This window comes from Moschus berezovskii, chromosome 18 (genome assembly GCF_049115385.1).
Source record: "Moschus berezovskii isolate FMDL1 chromosome 18, NW_MosBer_1.0, whole genome shotgun sequence".
Taxonomy (NCBI): Eukaryota; Metazoa; Chordata; class Mammalia; order Artiodactyla; family Moschidae; genus Moschus; species Moschus berezovskii.
This window is the reverse complement of record NC_142477.1, coordinates 14,733,025-14,754,540: the sequence shown is the minus strand read 5'-3', so window position 1 is coordinate 14,754,540 and position 21,516 is coordinate 14,733,025. Positions and strand designations below refer to the sequence as shown.

Here is a 21,516-nt window from a genome sequence, read left to right as displayed (position 1 = left end):
GAAGAAAAGCTATGACCAACCTAGACAGCATATTAAAAAGCAGAGACCTTACTTTGCCAACAAAGGTCCATCTAGTCAAAACTACGGTTTTCCCTGTAGTCATGTATGGATGTGAGAGTTGGACCAAAAAGAATGCTGAGTGCCACAGAATTGATGCTTCTGAACTATGGTGCTGGAGAAAACTCTTGAGAGTTCCTTGAACTGCAAGGAGATCCAATCAGTCCATCTTAAAGGAAATCAGTCCTGAATACTCATTGAAACAACTGATGCTGAAGTTGAAGCTCCAATACTTTGGCCACTTGGTACAAAGAACTGACTCACTGGAAAAGATCCTGATGTTGGGAACGATTGAAGGCAAAAGAAGAAAGAGGTGGCAGAGGATGATGCTTAAATAGCATCACTGACTCAATGGAGATGAGTTTGAGCAGGTTCTGGGAGCTGGTGATGGACAAGCAAGCCTGGCGTGCTACAGTTCATGGGGTTGCAAAGAGTCAGACATGACTGAGTGACTGAACTGACTGACTGAAGGGGAAAAAATGAGTCCGGTTAAACTATAACACAGTGTTTTCTAATCCAGAATTTTTTCCTGTACTTCTTAGAAATGGTTCTTTTCGACTTAAGTTTTTAACCGTATAGCACTCATGGAAATTATTCATACAATTAATTTGGTTACATGTCCTTCAAGTGGCTATTTAGAATCCAGATTGTCAGTGTCTGTGTTCTCCTCTCTCTGTTCTATCAATAGTGTTAGTGATGGAAATCTCTTAAAAAGAGTGTCCCACTATTGATTTTGGATTTTCTTCTAAGCTGCTGACACCTGTCTGCAAGTTTGGATGTGAATGCAGACAACTATACCATGGCTGCTGCCTGGCCACCAGCTCTCTTTCTAGTAGTGCTACTGAAATGGGGGGAAAGTTCCAGATACACCTGAGGTGTGGGCATTTCTACACGTGCCCTGAAGCAAAGAGCTGCCCAGAGCTGGGTGAGACCTCCGGTTAGAGAGGCTGAGGGAGCAGTGGAAGGTGAGTCTGGCGCTTAGTAGAGGGACAGGTGTAGAAAGATGGCTTTGCAGATGTGAGACCCACAAGCACACAGATGATAATGGGCTTCATGGACCAGGGAAGCCAAGGCAAGGTGGAGAAAAGGGTTGGTGTTGAGCCTTAGGATTCTCAAGTGTTCAGAAACCTACAAGAGGAGCCAACCAATCCCACTGAGAGTTAGCAGCAGGTATCCAGTCCAAACACTGGATATCAAGGCAGTGACAGCGAAACCTGACGTCAGTTAAGGAAGAGGGGCACGGTCAGCAAGGTCAATTGCTGCCCAGAAGTCAGTGAGGATGAGAGCTGAAGAGTGACCACTGGACTGGGCAGCAGAGAGGTCATGAGTGACGTTGATAAATGGACCTTCCTGGTGGGTGGCAGTCTCTGTGGAGCTGGATGACAAACAGATTGGACTAGGTTGAGGAGTGAGTGTGGGTGAGGTGGTCTTCGAGCAGCTGTGCTGTCAAAGCTAGATGTACAGCCAAGAGAGGCGGTGGTGTTTCCATTTCAAAATGACACTGGACATGTGTGGACACTAAGTACAGTGGGATTGACTGTGCCAGAGAGGATAAGAGTCGTGGCAAAGCGCTTAAGAAAGTGAGAAGGAGGATCCAGGGTACAAGACCAACTCAGCTTTGGGCAGAATCAAGACCCATTGCAAAGCCATCATCTGGGCACAAACGCTCAACCTTCCAAGACCTTTATCCAGGTTTCCTGGCTTCACAGCACTGCCTCGTCCTCTCTCGGGGTTGGGGGACACCCCCGAATGTCCTGTTTCCAGCATCTTTTCAATAAATCCTGCAGCCATGAAATTAAAAGAAGCTTACTCCTTGGAAGAAAAGTTATGACCAACCTAGACAGCATATTAAAAAGCAGAGACATTACTTTGCCAACAAAGGTCCTAATCAAAGCTATGGTTTTTCCAGTAGTCATGTATGGATGTGAGAATTAAGACTATAGAGAAAGCTGAGCACCTAAAAATTGATGCTTTTGAACTGTGGTGTTGGAGAAGACTCTTGAGAGTTCCTTGGACTGCGAAGATATCCAACCAGTCCATCCTAAAGGAAATCAGTCCTGAATATTCATTGGAAGGACTTATGCTGGCGCTGGAACTCCAATACTTTGGCCCCATGATGGGAAGAACTGACTCATATGAAAAGACCCTGATACTGGGAAAGATCGAAGGCAGGAGAAGGGGACGACAGAGGATGAGATGGTTGGATGGCATCACCGACTCAATGGACATGAATCTGAGTCAACTCTGGGAGTTGGTGATGGACAGGGAGGCCTAGGCGTGCTGCAGTCCGTGGGGTCGCCAAGAGTTGGACACAGCGGAGCGATTGAACTGAACTTCAATAAATCCGGGCTATTCTCGTGCCCCTGGTCGGTCCCCGCTGGTGTCTCATTTCCTAACTGCGGCTCCAGGCGTGAGCTGGGCGGAGGACACGTGGCAGACGGGCCGGTTCCCCGACGACGACACGCATCACCGGCCGGGGCGCCCAGCTCTGGAGGTTCAGCTTCCCCCAACGGTCACAGTCCTTCTGGCGGGTTGGCGGAGCACCGCCCACGTCGGAGCCACCCTCCCGCTGGACTACGCTCTCCCAGTCTCCAGCTCCTGCCTCGCCAGCACCGCCGGCGTCTACCGACGCCCCGCCCTCCCCGCGCCCCCTTCTCCCTCCTCAGCCTCCAGCCTCCAGCCTCGGCGTCCTACGTGGCGCCGCGGCCTGCGCATGCTCAGTCTACGGGGCGCGCGCGCGCGCACGGGGGGGCCGGCGGGGCGGGGCTGGGCTGCGCGGGCGCGGTGACGCCACTGCGCAGCCGCGGGTGGGCGGGACCGTGCCACGTCGGCGCGCGCCGGCCGCGCCCCCTCCCGGCGGCCGCGGTCAGTCAGCCTGTGCGCGGTCCCGGAGCGCTACGCGCGCGCCTCTCGTTCGCGGCGCCGACCCTCGCGCGCTTACCTCCCGGCCGCCCGAGCCCGCCGCCGCCTAGGTCCGTCTGAAACCGGCTTCGCACCATGTCTTCGCCTCCCGAGGGGAAGCTGGAGACGAAAGCTGGACACCCGCCCGCCGGTACGGACGCGTTCCCACTTTCTCGCCTCTCGCGGGTCCGGAGGGCGGGCTCGAACCCGCGGGCAGGGGGCGCGGGGCGCGGGGCGGGAGGCAGCGGCCCGCCCGGGACGGGTCCGCTCGTGCGGGCTGAGGTAGACTCAGCCCCGCGCGGCGACCCCTGTTTGCTTTACGCGAAGACATCGCAGGTCCGTGGGAGTTGCAGATTAGATTGACTTGAAAGAAGCCCAGCCGAACAATGTGTCCCCAAAAGTTTGGGCGGTGAACGCTTCCTTAGAAAGCACAGATGCTTTAGAAAAGAAAACGAGGAGCCGAAACAATGACAAATCTCAGAGTTCTCAGCGTCTTGGCGGTGATTAATTGTAGGCTGACAGCATTGCAAAAAAGAACCAAAGGAGTGGAAATCTTTTTTTTTTTGGTTAACCACTCACTGTGACTTTTTTTCCTCCCTCCAGTTTCTTTCGCATTCTGCTTGTCCTCAAAAGTGGTTTTGTTTTGTTTTGTTTTGTTCTTGCTTTTTGCTTCTGTATACATCCTAAACTTCCTAGACAAGGAAGTTAAATGCTGGAGTCTTTTTTTCTTAGAAATGGGACTCTGAGCAGCCTTTATTTTCATATCGTCTCCTCCCCCTTTTGAGCACAGTTCCTGTTTGCTCTTTCGAATCTCCCCAAACAAGTCGGTTGCTTTTTTCACCTCTCCTTTGAAATGACCATCAGTCCATATGGAAGGGCACTGGGAGGGAATCAGACTGACTCCCAGTCACTTCAGCGTGTGGGGGTTTTAGGGTCTTCATTCCACACGTTAGTGAAGAGTGTCAACTCAGTCTGCTAGTAACAGAGGCCTGAGCCAAACATGGCTGCTTTCTATGGAACATTTATGCCAGCTTCTTGTTGAAGGAACCATTTCCCCAATTTCTGCCTGCCATCCCCACCATAGGGCACTAATTCTTTGTTTCCACGCGGTGAATAGAGCAGTTTCTTAACATATGTTGCATTCCAGAGTAGGTCATACTTTTCATTAGTGAAACAAGCTCTCAACCGCAAGACAGGCACCAGGAAAGAAAAATGGCTAACCAATGCATGGCGGAGTGTGAGAGGCGTGGGGTTTTAGAAAACAGTTCCACTGTAATGGAAGATAGACTTTGGGGGCCTCTGTGTTGAATTAGTTTTAAGTTAAAAAAGGAACTTCAAAGCATTTCCTTTCGTGATAACTCTGGCCTATAAGTCCTACCACTGCGGGTTCATGCCCAGCTGCCTGATCACCTGGGCAGCCTGGCAAGAGGGAACACCTTCGTTTACACTGGTGACCCTCAGCCACGCAGCTGTAGTCTGCCTGGGGCTCCCCTGTCCCCAGGGAGTGAGTAGCAGTAGAATGTCCGTGTTGGGATGATACCAGAGCAAAGTGGCAGTAATTAAATTGCATACAGAGACACCCATATGGAGACCTTTAAGATTGGAGGAGTAAACTGTCGCTATTAACTCCCTGGCAGAAATTTCATGAAGTACTCTCTGAGTTTCCTCTGAATTGTAAACAGCTAGGCTGTGTCAATCACGAATTAAGTATCTTATTTATGTCCAAGGAGAAGGGAGCCAATGTATTTGTGCTGGCATAGCAATGAACTTAAGTTCTGAGTTTGAGGCTGGTCACTTCTCTAAGGCTCGGTTTTGCTAATCCATGAAATGGGAGGTTTGTGCCAGATGGTCCCTGAGGAAGTATGGGGCAGGGCTGCCTTTCTGCTCTTAATGTCACCATCTGTAGGATTGGAGCCCAGGAACAGTTAATGCCTCAGTGACTTCAGGGCAGTGACTTCTTAAGGCTTTGAGACCCCAGTCCGGCAGGAGCCACTAAGAAAGCCGTCACTGTCATCCTGCCTTTCTTAAGGGTGGTCACACTTGGCCAGAGCTGGAGGAAGGGCCTGGCATCCTGGCCCAGGGGTGCAGGTTAGAAGAGACCTTCCATCGGTTGCAGTGTCCTGCCTCTCAGTACCGCACAGAGACCTCTGTGTGGAAGCCTTTTCTGGCAGAAAGGTCTGGATGGTCTTGTTTACTCCAGCATGACCAGAGAACAGATAGTTCTGCAGAGTAGATGTTAAAGAAAAAAAAAGCATCTACTACAAAAAAGGGTAATCACCCAGTTCCTAAGTCAAAATAACAGTCTTGAAATGTTGGGAACACTTTCGTTAAGTGCTTAAGTTGGATGACAAAATCTTGTGCCTAAGTCTGCAATGGAAAACAATAAAATTCTTCTCTGTGACTCTCTTCATGTTCTTTTGTGTTTTCTCATTATTGCTCTCTGAACCAGGTACGCTTCTCTGCACCCCACAATCTCTACCTGTCTGCCTGTGCCCCTTGCTTCTGGGTGTGGGTCCTGTTGATGAGTAGAGTCTGGCTCTTTGATACCTAATAAATAGCTTGTGAGTTTCTCCAGATCCTCTTACTGCCTCTCACTTCATCCCTGGCACGCGAGGCCCACAACTTCCCGCACTGCGGAGCTGTCTCCAGCGTGTCCTGGTGGTGCAGGCGGGACTCTCAGCCAGCTTAGGCAGCAGCGGTATCATGGAAATCGTAACTCATATTTGCCGAGTGTTAGAAGGCGTGGGGTGCTTCCCCGGGTGGCACTAGTGGTAACGAACCCGCCTACTAGTGAAGGAGAAGTAAGAGATGCAGGTTCGATCCCGGGGTCAGGAAGATCCCTTGGAGGAGGGTATGGCAACCCACTCCTGTACTCTTGCCAGGAGAATCTCATGGATGGAGGAGCCTGGTAAGCTATGGTCCAGAGGGGTGCAAAGAGTCGGATAGGACTAAACAGCTTAGTATGCGTGCATGCTTAGGGTGTGGGGTATATGGCAGAAAAATCTCTTTCCCTTTATTCTTCGAGGTTCCTGGCTGAGATCCCCCTTATGATAAAGAACAGACTAATAAAAGCAGTTCAATAACATGTATCTCTCCTGTATACAAAGGAGATGCTCAAGAAAAATGAGTGACTCCCAAGCCCCACCTTAAATACTAACGATAAAACATGCCCTAAAACATGCCCTGGAGAGGAGGTTCCCCTTGTGGGAGGGAGCCAGGAAATGCCTGGTAAGCCAGGGGAATGTTGTTATGCAGAGTAGGATTCTTCTGTGACTTAATCATCTTTCTCTTCCTGGTACAGAGAAAAAGACACTTACACATGGAGATCTCCCTTAGGAGTGTAAAAGTTCCCAGCAAGGGTGACTTCTCTGTATCCAGCTTTTCCTTGTTGCTGTTTCTTAATCAACTCAAAATCATACTTGCCCAAGAGGCAGGTTTTGGGGGTGGCAGCCTGCTCCCCTTCCCCAGCCAGTTCTAAGCACTTGGCACTAATGAACAGTCACCTTGCAGTTGGGATCAAGGGGACAACGCTGTTTTTAAACCTGGCCGAGCCCTCTGGAGTGTTGCCGACACCCCCAAGTCAGTGACTTCAGGGGGCCTCCCCTTGCGGGGGGAGGCGGGCCTTTGCCTCCTGGAACCTCAGCAGCTCTTCTCAAAGGAGAACCATTCTTCACCAGGTCCTCCAGAGATGTGAGGTTAATGAGGCTCCTAAAGAGCCTCGAAGGAAGGGGACTGTGTGAATAAATACAGAGTCCCCCCACTGAGTGCTGGTGGGCCCTGCCTGGCATCCTGTGATGTGCTGGTGGCTGGGTCCTCTGTAGAAGTAGCCAAGTCTTCATGATTTGAGAGCTCGCCACTGCTCTCGGCAACCAGATATTTGTGGAGAAATGAGATGAGACTGCTGCTTTTCTGGGAGTTCTTGCAAATAACAGATGAACAGAGTGAGCGAGGTTCTGTTTCGTCTAATAGCAGAACTCGGATCCCCAGCAGAAGGGGGCTCGGCGACAAGCCACACGGTGACTCACTCCTGCCGGTTTCCGTGAGTTTCTGGCAGTGGTGGGAGTAATGTCTCTTCATAACACACGTTTTGCCAGCCCTGGTCCCCTCCCATTTCCCCAGGGGATGCAAACTGTATGTCAGGAAAGTTCTCATAAATCTAATATGTGATGGCTTAAAGTGTTACTAATCTTATGTGTGGTTTCCTTTCAAGAGTAGACTTTATGTCCCTTCTAGAACTGAGTCAAATGGAAATACAAACACAATTCTATTCATTATAGTGGAAAAGATACCACTTTGTTTTTCTTTAGTAACTTCAGAATAATTCAGTTCTCTGTTCCACTGATCATTCAGGATGCATTTAAAAGGTTGTGGGTGATACTTCCCCCTGAATTACCTCCCTTTGGTGGTGTCATATTATCCAGGCCACTCTGTTGCTAGAAAGGCAAGACTGATTCAGTTTTTATTGTGTTAGCCATGAAATCACAGGTGTGCTAATCACAACCCCCAGTTTCCTCAACCCAGTCACTGATCAGCGCTTGAAGATACAGGACAGAGGTGTCTGCCTTTGCTCCTGCCTGTGTGTGCTCAACTGCTAAGTCATGTCCGATGTCCGACTCTTTGCGACCCCATGGATTGTAACCCACCAGACTCCTCTGTCTATGGAGTTTCCCAGGCAAGAATACTGGAGTGGGTTGCCGTTTCTTCCTTCAGGGGATCTTCCCGACCCAGGGATAGAACCTGCATCTCTTATGTCTCCTGCAATGGCAGGCAGGTTTTTTTTTTTTTACCACTAGTGCCAGCTGGGAAGCCCTCCTTTGCTCCTGAGATGCCAAGAAAAAAGAGAGACACTTTTAGTCACAGCATTTTTTTTTTCAAGAGCTTCTAGTTAGGGTGGACCAAGCACTTCTACGATGTGTTTTAAGATTTCCCCTCTGTGCTCTGAGACTTTGGCTGATTCATGCCTCCTCCTCACTTCTGTGAGTGTCCTGTTCATTTCAGAAGATGCCTGCGCACTCTTACTTGGTCTTGTGAATGGCCTCTCCTTTCCAGCTTCATAGACTATCCACTTTTGTATCAGGTCCTGTATTCAGTTCAGTTCCGTTCAGTCGCTCGGTCGTCTCTGACTCTTTGCGACCCCATGAATCACAGCACGCCAGGCCTCCCTGTCCATCCCCAACTCCCGGAGTTCACTCAAACTCATGTCCATCGAGTCAGTGATGCCATCCAGCCATCTCATCCTCTGTCGTCCCCTTCTCCTCCTGCCTCTAATCCCTCCCAGCATCAGGGTCTTTTCCAATGAGTCAACTCTTCGCATGAGGTGGAATCAGCCACGACCCAGGTAAATGGCCGCACTCTCAGTGCAGGGGAGACTAGGGCTGTGGTCCGTGAACACTGTCAGGTCGCCTGTCCCCGAGAACCTCCAGGCAGGGATCTTGCTCTGCCCTGGCTTTCTGAAACCAGCCTCCCTGAATTCAGAGTTTCCCCCGCGCCTGCCTCTCCCACTCCTCAGCTTTGGATCAGTCTGGCAGGTCTTGGCCCCGTCACCGCAGAAGCTGAGCACCGGAGAATCGATGCTTTTGAACTGTGGCCCTGGAGGAGACTCTTGAGAGTCCCTTGGACTGCAAGATCCAACCAGTCCATCCTAAAGGAGATCAACCCTGAATATTCATCGGAAGGACTGAAGCTGAAGCTCCAGTACTTTGGCCACCTGATGGGAAGAGCTGACTTCCTGGAAAAGACCCTGATAGAGGCCACGAGCTGAAGTAGGCAACAGAGGATGAGACGGTTGGATGGCATCACCCACTGAGTCGACATGAGTGTGAGCCAACTCCAGGAGATGGTGAAGGACAGGGGAGCCTGGCGTGCTGCAGTCCATGGCGTCACGGAATCGGATAGGATTGAGCAACTGAACAGTGACCAGGCACTCTGACCTCTGGGTCACAGCCACAGCGGGATGGAGCCTGCACTGCGTGGAAGACCGACTGGCCTCTAGTCCCAGCCCATGCACCAGGTCTCTGAACCTCACTCCGCCTCTGGAGATCGAGCGAGGTTCCTCCATGTCTGTTAAGGGCCTTCCCACCCTAACACCTTTCTCCTCTAAGTGGAGAATAGCAGTTTCCCTTCTTTGAACCTCTGTTTTCCCAGAGAGGAAGCCATCGGGAGCAAGTTCAGCAATTCATCAGGGACTCATTTTTTCAGGCAGGCATCCCTGTCACCCGTTGTGGTGACTGACTGAACGTGCCCGTGGGGCTGGGGAGCTCCGGGGGTCCCCTTAACTCAGAGCTGCTGCCCCTCTTTCTCCCACTCCTTGCGGCACCCCCCTCGCTCAGGACGCCGGCCTCCCCGGATGGGCGTGGCTTCTTTGCTGGCCGAGGAGACCCGTCTCCCGGTGGGGCCCCTCCTCCTTGCGGAGAATGACCGCCTCCCTCTGCCATGGTCCCATCCCAGAGCCGCCCGGTCTCGTGCCCACTTCACTTTCGGGCCACAGCGCTGCTCTACCTGGGAGGATTTCATTCACCCTTGACCAGCACCTCTGGGAGTCTGGTTTGCCTGCATTTTGTTCTCACCAGAACAATTCTCAGAGCCTTTCCTGGCTTCTTTTAGGTGGGTTTGCTTTCCTTTGAATAACATTTCAATAGCACTTCCCAGCAAGAGCAAAGGGAAGCCTCTGCTTGGGGGTCCTGCCCTGCTGGTCCCCAGGGCTGGCCCCTCCCTGGCTCCAGACGCTCTTACTGTCTCAGGCCTGCTGGGGACCCCCTTCTCATCCCCCCGCCTGGCCTGCAGCTGTGGGTCTTCCTAAACTGCTGTAGAGAGTATGGAGCCATCTGTTGGGGTCCCTTTCACAGCCAGGCACCCCAGCACCTCGGGGGCTGCCCGGCCCCAGGACGGCAATGTCATCAGTTGCTTCCTCCCCTGACAAAGTCGGAGCTGGAGGCTGTTTCCTCCGCCCTCTTTGCTCTGTGGGCTGGAAAAGCTGCTTCACAGAGAGCTTTCCATATCAAACACACTTTCTTCCCCGGGCCTAGAACCTGCCCGGAGGCATCTCTCTGAGGAGCACTGATGCTCTGTTTCCTGGAACATTCAAGCAGGAAAAGGCCTGTAGGGTGAGATTAAGGGCACTGGCTGCCAGGGGCAGAAGCTTGCTCACTGTGGCTTCCCCTCCTCCTGGGGTTGGGGGCGGAGTGGTGGTCTGCACCATAGGGTTAGGGTGAAGTGGGTGGGGTGGTAACTGGCCAGTGGTTAGAACAGGGCCTGGCACGTGGCCATCAGTGGGAAGGGTTATCCAGGGTACTTGACTCTCCAAAAGCTTCGTTAGATGGTGAGGGGCTGAGGACAGTCCTGGAGGTGGTCAGCTGCCGGGGCGGGGAGTCCCTCACCGTGGAGGGCACATGGCTCACTAAACAATCTGGTGTTCAGATCCTGCCACCCCCACTTTACACAGAGGAAACTGTGGGGAGGAGGTGATAAATCACACACAGAGGGCTCTCTGAGTGCTGGATGCTAAGTGTTAAAACCCATTTAATAACAAACCTAAACAGCATATTAAAAAGCAGAGACATTACTTTGTCAACAGTCAAAACTATGGTTTTTCCAGTAGTCATATATGGATGTGAGTTGGACCATAAAGAAAGCTGAGTGCCGAAGAATTGATGCTTTTGAACTGTTCTGTTGGAAAAGACTCTTGAGAGTCCCTTGGACTGCAAGGAGATCCAACCAGTCCATCCTAAAGGAAATCAGTCCTGAATATTCATTGGAAGGACTGATGTTGAAGCTGAAACTCCAATCCTTTGGCCACCTGATGAGAACTGACTCCTTAGAAAAGACCTTGATGCTGGAAGAGATTGAAGGCAGGAAGAGAAGGGGATGACAGAGGATGAGATCGTTGGATGGCATCACCAACTGGATTGACATGAGTTTAAGCAAGCTCCAGGAGTTGGTGATGGACAGGGAAGCCTGGTGTGCTGTACTCCATGGGGTTGCAAAGAGTCAGACACGACTGAGCGCCTGAACTGAATGAGAGTAGCCAGGAGTTGAGCATCTGTGGGAACCAGGCCCTGATGGAGTGTTCCATGTGGGCTCCCTCTTCAGTCCTCAGAAAACCCCTGAGGGTAGATCATCGCCACCCTTTCTTCCAGATGCAACCCTGAGGCAGAGTGCCGGCAGCTTGCCTGGACACACACAGACACACAAACACATAGTCATGTAGAGCTGGCACTTGAACCTGGGGATCTGGCTCCCAGAATTCATAACTAAACCTTAACTTCTGCTCAGGACTCCTACCAAGAGGAAGCTTGTTATTCTTTACATTTGAAGCTCGCATTTGAATGACAACCATCACAGCAGAAGTCTGTTTCGTTTTTTACTACTGTCTCCAAAAAATACTCGCATTTGCAAATAATTCTGCAAAGATTTCTGCAGAAGTAACTCTCCCTTTGTATTTCTGACCAATGAAGAGTCCTAGTGACAGTGATAAAACAATCAATAAATATGTGCTGTCATATTTTTTGGCAGTCGTGCAAGTTAAAATGAATCTGTCTCAGCCTTGAGTTATTATTATTGCCACTTTATTGCAGCATTAATCACCACCCGTACTGTGAGAGATTGATGAAGTTAATTGTTTTCATAAACTGGATTAAATGAAGTGCTGATATGGAGGTGTGGGTCTGGGAGTGTGTGCTTACTTCAGAAGGGGAGTGGACAGGCTCCCTGCGAGCTTCCCAAGACATGATTATTTTGAGCGTCACCTTGACATTCATCATCTGCTCCTTTTGTACTGAGTTGCACACCCTTTTTACTTTTAGCCAATTGATAGAATACTCCCGGGACTTACAGTGTCAAGGTGTTTTGTCTGCCAAGTTGAAATGATTCAGAGATTATTTTTAAATGGGCATCTGTATTAGTTTGTGCAGGCTGCTATAACAAAATAGCACAGAGTGGGTGGTTCCATCAACGGAAATTTATTTTCTCACAGTTGTGGAGGCCAGGAGTCCAAGATCAAGGTGCCAACAGGTGTAGTTTCTCCTGAGGCCTCTCTGCTTGGCTTGCAGATGGCCACCTGCCCTCTGTGTCCTCATGTGGCCTTTCCTCTGTCTGCTTGGCTTGCAGATGGCCACCTGCCCTCTGTGTCCTCATGTGGCCTTTCCTCTGTGCATGTGCGTCTCTGGGGTCTCTTCCTCGTCTGATAAGAAGACCAGTCCTATCAGATTAGGGCCACCCTGTGTTGGTGTGAGTGTATGTGAGTGAGTGGCTGTGTGTGACTCTGTGTGTGTGTGAGTATAAAGTTTCTCAGTCGTGTCTGACTCTCTACAACCCCGTGGGCTGTTGCCTGGCCTCTGTCCATGGGATTCTCCAGGCAAGAATACTGGAGTGGGTCGCCATTCCCATCTCCAGGGGATCTTCCCAACCCAGGGATCAAACCCAGGTCTCTTATGTCTCCTGTATTGGCAGGTGGATTCTTTACCACTGCACCAGCTGGGAAGCCCTAGGGCCACCCTAACAGCCTCTTTTTCACTTAATTAGTTCTCTTTTTTTTTCCCTAGTTCTCACGAGGTCTTTGTTGCAGCATGCGGGCTTTCTCTAGTTGAGATGCCTGGGCTTAGTTTTCCTGCAGCATGTGGGATCTTCGTTCCTGAACCAGGATCAAACCCAGATCCATTGCCTTGGAAGGCTGATTCGTAACCACTGGCCCACCAGGGAAGTCCCCTTAATCACCTCTTTAGAGGCCTGTCTCCACACCCAGTCAGGTCTAAAGTTCCAGAGATCAGGGCTTCAACGTACGAACTTGGGGAGGTCATAGTTCAACTCATCACAGCACCTTTGATCCATTTCTCATGGACATGGGGTAGGGTGGGATAAATGGGACAGGAAAATGCTTTTTTAAAAAAAGTGTTTAATGGGGCTATTCTTCCAGCCTTATTGTTCAAACAGAAACATTCATAATCTTACATTTCAAGAGAGTGGGTGAAAATTAATGTAAGCATATTGTAGAATTTTCAGTCTCCATTTCTTAAGGTTTGGCAGGCTTCATAACCCTGGAAATCTTGAGAAGCCACCTGAAAATGGTATTTTTGTTTTCTTTTTCTTCTTTGTTTTAAATCTTAGCCCAAAGTGAGGGTGATCTCTAGAAACAACACCTGAAGAAGAAACTAAATTAAGAACAGTTAGCCTGAGCCTTGGGCCCACGAGAGGCAGGAAGTGACTTGGTGTCTCCTCTTCTGATAAGAACACAAGTCATGTTGGGCTTCCATGGTGGCTCAAATGGTAAAGAATCCACCTGCAATGCAGGAGACCTGGGTTTGATCCCTGGGTAGGGAAGATCCCCTGGAGAAGGAATGACTACTCATTCCAGTATTCTGGCTGGTGAGTTCCATGGACAGAGGAGCCTGGCAGGCTACAGTCCATGGGGTCGAAAAGAGTTGGATATGACTGAAGCGACTTTCACTCATGTTCAATTAGGCAACCCCCCCCACCACCAACACACGCACACACAGCCTCATTTAACTCAAGACCCCAGCTACAAGCTGGGTGTTCAGAGGCCAAACCCGTGGAGAAAGGGTGCAGGAAAAAGTGTCCAGCAGCACGGTGGGTCGGTGAGGAAGCTGGTGTGTTTCAGCCTGGCCTCCAGATGGAGAACTGGGTCTCCTTGAGAATTTGTAACTGTAGGTCTGCCTTTACATGGGCAGTCTGTTCATATTTACACTGTTTGATCTTTCCTGTCCTGAGAAATCAGATGTAAAAAGGATTTCCTGCTGCCCTTACCCCTGGTTTGACAGAAGCATACATAGCCTCTTTCCAAGGGGTGCTGCCTAGACCACCCCCAGAGGATCCTCACAGACAGAGGCTCAATGAAGACGTTCCCCCCAAATGAGCCAGATTCAGAAAAATGAACCGTGGGGGTAAGACTCCTGATAATAAAATAATTGCATAGGACTTCCCTGGTGGTACAGTGAATAGGAACCCACCTGCCAATGCAGGGGACACTGGTTTGATCCCTGGTCCAGGAAGATTTGCATTCTGTGGAGCGACTGAGCCTGTGCCCCACAATTTCTGAGCCGAGCTCTGGAGCCTGCGAACAGCAACTCCTGAGCCTGTACTCCCATGAGAAGTCACCTCCGTTAGAAGCTTGTGAACCACAGCTAGAGGTGCACAGCCCCAACTAGAGAAAGCTTGTGGGCAGCAGCAACAAAGACCCAGCACAACCAAAAACTAAAACTAAAATTAGATATACAACATAAGACAAGTATGCCTAAAATGATAAACTGTATAAAAGGATCAGAAACATGGGAAACAAGTAAAATGCTCTCCAATAAAGACCAGATGAATTCGAGGAGGGAAATGCTCTAGAAATGAAAAGATACAATGATTGGAATCAAAATCAGTCAGGATAATTATTCCTACTTCAAAAAATGTCAGGATAAAATCAGATTTTTGAGAGAATTACTGGACAAATTATATTTATTTCTTAACTAATAGAATATCCACACTGAAAAGACGTGGTGGTGGCAGCAGGGAGAATCTCATCCCAAACCCAGACTAGCAAATGTGTCGTTAAATACAGTCTTTTGTTTCTCATGCCTCTGCTTTACCTTCCTCTGAGCGAGTGCCTCTGGGTACCACTGGCCATGCTGCAGCCATTAGCAGCCTTCTGAATTCTCCCAGGGAAATTGAAAACTAATAAACCTGAAGTGTATAAGCCTCAAGGTGTCTCACATTCTCCTTCCCATTTGCAGCATCACAAAGAAAGCAGTCCTGAGCTTTCATAATTCAGCAGGGTCCAACTTAAATTTGGCTTTACCAACTCAATGGACATGAGTTTGAGCAAACTTCAGGAGATAGTGAAGGACAGGGAAGCCTGGTGTGCTGCAGTCCATGGGGTCACAAAGAGTTGGACACGACTTAGCACCTGAACAGCAAGAACAACTTAATTTGAAACACTGGAGGAGGTGGCCTGACCAGCTGGCTGTACTTTGTGATCGGAGCAGGGCTGTGGCAGAACATGGAGTGGCTGTCTTGGGGCTGGGGGGGCGGTTAGGTTGGGGGGTGGATAGTGCAGTGAGCCCCACATACAAACCCCGGGCAAGGAGCTCAGTTAGCAAAGTCTGCTTTCTATTATAAAGTGCTGGGAAGCTGCCATGCACCTCTGTCTTAGTCTGTTTGGGCTGCTACAACTGAATACCATCCACTGGTGGCTATAAACAATGGACATTCTCACCATTCTGGAGGCTGGAAGTCCAGGGTCAAGCCAACAGCAGATTCAATGTCTGGTAATGTCCTGTTTCCTGGTTCACAGACAACTGTATTCTTTGTCCTCCTTGGCAGAAAGGGTGAGGGAGCTCTCACCGGTCTCTTTCAGTTCAGTTCAGTTCAGTTGCTCAGTCGTATCTGACTCTCTGCGACCCCATGAATCACAGCACGCCGGTCTCTTTAGGAGGGCGCTAATCCTATTGATGAGGGCCCCACCCTTATGACCTAAGTTAAAAGGAAGTAAGAAAGTGAAAGCCACTCACTCGTGTCTGACTCTTTATGACCCCATGTACTGTAGCCTGCCAGGCTCCTCTGTCCATGGAATTCTCCAGGCAAGAATGCTGGAGTGGGTAGCTGTTCTCTTCTCCAGGGGATCTTCCCAACTCAGGGATTGAATGGTCTCCTGCAATGAAGGCGGATTCTTTACCATCTGAACCGCCAAGGAAGCCTGATGACCGAAACACTTTCCAAAGCCCCGCCTCCAAGCAGCGTCACTTTGGGCCTCACAGCTTCTCTTCTCACCTCAACCCCTCCAACTTGGGACGTGGCTCTTCACGCCTTCCTAGAGGCGAAGCATGGAGACTTTGAGCAGCTGACGGCTCTGAGGCCATGCAGCTGGGACGCAGAGGGGCTCGCCGGCCCTAAGGCACAACGCTGTCAACTGCCACGCGACACTGGCTGTTGCGTATAAGGCCCGCATTTCCAAACTTCATCCCGTGCAACACAGGAGTCCTAAAGGATGATAACCAGCGTTACTGGGAAGGAGGGACATTCTGTGGTCAAATACACTTGGGAAAGGCCGCACACTCTGTGTGCCCACATAAAGCTTACAGTGCATGCTAAAGGCAGAGTATCTATCTTGAGGGAACCCACTTAATTTGTTCAACCTAGCTCTTTCCACCCTTGCTAGATCCTAGAATCTCCATGTTTGTTGCTGCTTTTTCTCTTGCAAAACAGTATTAACATATTAATTATTAAGGAGATACAAATCAAACTATAATAAGACACCACACCTGTTAGAACAACTATATTTAAAAAGAAACACAATAGCAAGTGTTGGTAAGCATGTGGAGAAATTGGAACCTTCAATGGTTGGAGTGTAAAACAGTGCAATGGCTTTGGAAAGCATTTGAAGATCTTTCAAAAGGGTTAATATGGGATTACTGTGTCACTCAACTATTTCACTCCTACATATGTACCAAGGAAATAAGGGTATAATTGTGTGTGGCCACACAAAACTTATACATACACAGTCATTCATAACGGCGTTATTCCCAGTATCCAAAATGGAAAAAGCACAGATGACCATCTACAGATGAATGGATCTTAAAATGTGTTCTATCCATGCAGTGGAGTATTATTCGGCCATGAAAAGGAATGAAGGGACTTCCCTGGTGGTCCAACGGTTGGGACTTTTCCTTCCAAATGCAGGATGTGCGGGTTCCATCCCTGGTCGGGGAACTGGGATCCCACATTTCTCGAGGTCAAAAGGCCAAGACAGAACAAAGACAGTGTTGTAACAAATTCAATAAAAACTTTCAAAATGATCCACATCCAAAAAAAAAGATAATCTTTAAAAGAAAAGAGGAATGAAGTACTGACACATGCTACAACATGGATAAACCTTGGAAACGTTATGTTCAGAGAGAAATCTTGTCACCAAAGGCTGTGTATTTTATGACCCCATTTATGTCAGATGTCCGGAATAGGCTGGTACAGATGACTGGTTGCTAGGAGCTGGGGGAGAGGAGGGATTGGAGAGGGACCCTTGATGGGTTTCCGTTGAGGGTGATGATCCTGTTTGACAATGATTGTGGCCACAGTTGTGTGACTCTGAATATACACAAAACCACTGAACTGTACACTCTAACTAGGGGGACCACATCATATGTGAATTATATGTCAGCAAGGCTGTTTTTTAAAAATGAAATTAACTTCTGCCAACCCCAGGGTTTCACAGCACAGTCTGGGAAAGGCCGTCACCAGAGCGGGCTCTGTGCTGTGACACAGTTGATGTCCTGTGTCACCTGTGGCTACATCCCCATCAGAGCACCATCGGCATTTGAGAAAATGTCACAGGCAGGGATGGAGTGGCCGCTGCTGGATCACAAAACTACAAAACCTAAAAGCCAGCGGCCGCTTTCTCCACATGGTTTGTACTCTGGTACCACCGCTGCTCTTACCAACTTGAAAGGATTCCAGACACACAGATGAGCCTTGGAAAGTTTCTAAGTGGCTGCAGATGGGACAGTGTTGAGCATCGTGTCATACTGAATCTCCCCCAGCATTACTGGGGCTTCAACACAGCTTCAGTCCCTGGGTCGGGAGGATTCCCTGGAGAAGGAAATGGCAACTCACTCCAGTATTCTTGCCTGGACAATCCCATGGACAGAAAAGCCTGGCGAGCTACAGGCTGCAAAGAGTCAGCTGTGACTTAGTAACTCAAGAACAGCAATAACAGCACTGTTCTCCATGATTAATAGCTGTCACTGCCACCTGGTTTGGACTTGGGGCCACGGTACAGCCACACACCTTTGAGTAGCTCCCCTGCCATCTGATGGTTATGTGTCCACACTGATCACACCCCTTCGTCTTCATTTCAGTGAAAGCTGGTGGGATGCGAATTGTGCAGAAACACCCGCATTCTGGAGACACCAAAGAAGAGAAGGACAAGGACGACCAGGAGTGGGAAAGCCCCAGGTAGGAAAGTTCTGGATTCACAAATCACCCTTATTCAGTTAAACATTAACGTTTGTTCTCTGCTGCTTGCTTCTGATAAACCCTGGGCTCCTGGGGCCCTGTGCTGTGAGCTTTTCCTCTCCTGATCAGTGAGGAGGGGCTTCTGTCCCCTAGACAGAGGAGAAACAGGCCAGCTAGAGCATGCCTTCTTCCCTTGCCCTGAATAAATCTAAGTGGATTCATCCGTCTTTGGGCAAAAGCCCTCCACCACCACATTGAAATCACGTACAGACCTTTGAAAATGCCATTCTAGTTGAGTCTCTGAGCTGTTAGGGCAGAGAACCACTGATTTAAATAGTGTTCACAAGTGTTAGGGCTTTGCCAGTTTCAGCCAAACCTTGAATCATCGAGGCCACACCCTGATGAGTGACCGAGTGCCCTTAAACGACGTCTTTGCCCCAGATCCCTGGGTCCCCAACAGCTCACCTTCCGGCAACACCACCATCTCTGTTTACACCTGCTTTCCTTTCAGGTTCTAATGGCAAGTTTGGTCCAAAGACCTCGATACAAGCCCATCTCCTTCCACCTGTGAGACACAGTCACGCGCCGCCAGTGCCCGCCTGTCTCTGAGCTTGTCCCCAGAGAGGGAAGTCAGCACTAAGCTTTGCACCTTGTAACTCGTCTCCAGCCGAGTCTCAGCCAGAGGAAAAGGAGTGTGGAGAGCAGCCAGCCTGTGGTTGTGCATTTCATTCCCAAAGTCCTAAATAGCAGGTGGAATGCTCCCCAGGTTACACTCGGGAGACTGAAGTCCTCAGAGGCCAGTGCTTGCCACACTGAGTAGGAAGGAACCCGAAGCCTGGGGCTCAGAGCAGGCCGGGCTTCCAAAGGGATAGCTGCTGACGGCGGGCAGAGAAGGACGTGCAGGGCTTGGTGACCCCACATATCCGCTTGTGTATATGCTGTGCCATTGGGTGTTTTCTGTAAGACGTCGGGTATCACTCAGAGCGGTCCCTGGAGGGGAGGACAGAATTTGGGGAGAAGTTTCTGAGTGATTATTGCCCATTTTAAATCACGAGATATCAGCACCAGGGAAGTCAGCTCAAGTTCTGGTTTTTTAAAAGAAGAAGGTGGTTTAAAGAAAAGTCTCGAATTTTCTTTCCACTGACTATTTTCAGATTTGTGTTTGGAACATAACCGCATCAGGAATTCTCCTATATCTGAAAACCGTGGGGCATAATTTATATCAGAATTCAGAAATTCTAATGTTTGAGTGAACTCCGGGAGTTGGTGATGGACAGGGAGGCCTGGCGACTGAACTGAACTGAACTGAATGTTTTGGGAGAGGAAGCAGGTTTTAGCAGAATAAGACCATATGCATTTCATACAGTACCCATTGTGGGGTCTCAAATAGCCTGTTGGAATCTGTGTATGATGTTCATACCAGCTGAGATGCATTTTAAAGATTTGCAGACTTGAACCAGTTCAGGGTAAGTTTTGCCTGCCTACGAGTTAGAATGTTTGGTGTTGAGAACATTATTGGACTTGGAACCGAGTATAAAAGCATGTGACCTGTAGCATTCCACTAGAAACCTGGAGTGTCATTTCCCTTCATATCCACTGGTTTCTTAAGAAGGAAGAGAGAGGATGAGACAGAGAGCTGTATCTGGGGGGTAAAAACAAAAAAACCTGGGAAATCAATGAAATATGCTTTTCTGCATGAGTTTAAGTGGAATAAGGGACAAATAGCTACTTCCGACTGAGCGACTGAACTGAACTGTGCTAACACAGTGTCAATACAGTGACAGCTGATCATTTCTTAGCGTGTTTAGAAATAGAACAGCCCATTCGTTTTCTATCGATTTTTTTTCTCTTAAGGTGAAATACGGCATTTATGGAAGATGCACAGTGTGGATAAATGTTCCAGAGGGTGAACGGTTGCGAGAGAAAGGAGGGGGACACCCAGCACCCTGGGCGTTAGTCTTTCACCCACCGTGAAGGCTGGTTTGCTCTGGAACCAGGTGTTTTTGAATCAGGCTGACTGCAGGGCAGGGTTTGCACGTGAGCCAGGGTATGTTTGTTGCCTGCAGTCACACTGTTGCGCCGTGTTCCTTGTCGGGGTGAAGGCTCTTGTCCTCCGGGCTCCAGCTTCTCTCCTCACTGCTGTGGGTTAAACCCCCCCAACACCACTGACAGAGGCGAGGAAGCCTCTGTAGACGCTGTCGCTATTGGCATATGTTGCCAACACAACTCCTTCCAAACTCCCACAGCAGACCTGGCACTGTGTATAAAAGTCCACTTCCACCGCCACGCAGGCAGCGTTTTTCTGGCGGGCTGATTGAATAATTACGCTGATAGCGATGACTGACGGCATTACGGAGTGCAGCGGACCTAGCCGGCTCTAACCGGGGCTCTGCCCGTGTGGATTCATTCGATCCTTGCAACCACTCTATCCTCATACCCCTTTGGGAGCTGGCCTTTCATTATTATCCCCTTTCTGGATTACTACTCCCACTTTAATTGCTCAGAGAGCTTAAGTGACTTTTCCAAAGTCACACAGCGAGTGAGGGGCAGAGCCAGCATCTCAGACTGGCAGCTGGGTCCAGAGCCCCCTACTCTTAGCCCCTGGACTGTGTGTACCAACTGAGTGTCTGTTGTTCTGAGCACTTAGTAAGTGCTTCCCATTGGGTTTAATGTTCACACCACCTAAAAGCTCCCCGTACACAGGTGAAGAAACCCAGGCTCAGTGAGCTTATCTGACCCAGGCAGTGGTCTGGCCAGGATTCAGCGCTGACTCTGTCTTGACTTGGAATCCCATGTCCCTAATAGGGTACAGAGACCCTCTGAACTGACAAAATATTTTGGGATCAATATAGACTGTAAATCCGGAAAAATGAAGAAACTATTAGTAGCTTAGTCATGTCTGACTCCTTGCGACCCCATGGACTACAGCCCACCAGGCTCCTCTATCCATAGAGTTCTCCAGGCTAGAATACTGGAGTGGGCTGCCATTCCCTTCTCCAGGGGAGTTTCCCAACCCAGGGATCAAACCCAGGTCTCCTGTATTGCAGGTGGATTCTTTAGCATCTGAGCCACCAGGGAAGTCCTAGATCCCTCTATAAAATAAACATTGATTCTGGGGTTGCCCATACCCTTTCCCATATTCCTCAAGCCCACAATCCCACCCATGCAACCTCACCAAAATAGATGGCCTAATTACAGCTCATAACAAACTTTTGGGACACTGGGCTGGTTTTCCTTTACATATGGAACGGCCATAGTTATTTCCAGAATTAGTCAGACATGTAATGTTTTACATTAATTTCTTTGGAAATGTCATGGCATGTGACTTCAAAATTCACATTACCCTCATCCTAAAGTTTTCTGTTTTATCATGTTTTGAGCCAAGCATTCTCCAGATATGAAAATAAATGCATAGTCTCAGATGCCAATTTCCTCCTTGGATCTGCATTTGCAGAACTCTCTGCTTTCCTCCCTAGATATTTGAAGGTGGCTTTGCGTTTACTGACTCATCTCTGGTGGCTTCCATCCCCAGTCAGAAAACCAAATACTGACTGCAGAGAGACTGAACAACTGGGGCGCTAAGCAGGCTGTTGTGCGACTAAGAAACCGCAGCGC

The 21,516-nt window shown here is 49.4% G+C and overlaps 1 protein-coding gene across 2 annotated transcripts in view; it reads left to right on the top strand.

Moving 5' to 3' along the window:
* Positions 1 to 2,901: 2,901 nt before the first annotated feature.
* DAP (death associated protein) overlaps positions 2,902 to 21,516 on the top strand; it is a 67,484-nt gene continuing 48,869 nt past the window's right edge. Inside the window, exons 1-2 of one of the 2 annotated variants that reach the window (XM_088827631.1) lie at positions 2,902 to 3,109; positions 17,805 to 17,901. In XM_088827631.1, the coding sequence (XP_088683757.1) occupies positions 3,055 to 3,109; positions 17,805 to 17,901 (152 nt within the window). In that variant the 5' untranslated portion in view covers positions 2,902 to 3,054. The remainder of the gene's footprint in view (positions 3,110 to 17,804; positions 17,902 to 21,516) is intronic. The other variant, XM_055422259.2, reaches the window with a different exon arrangement.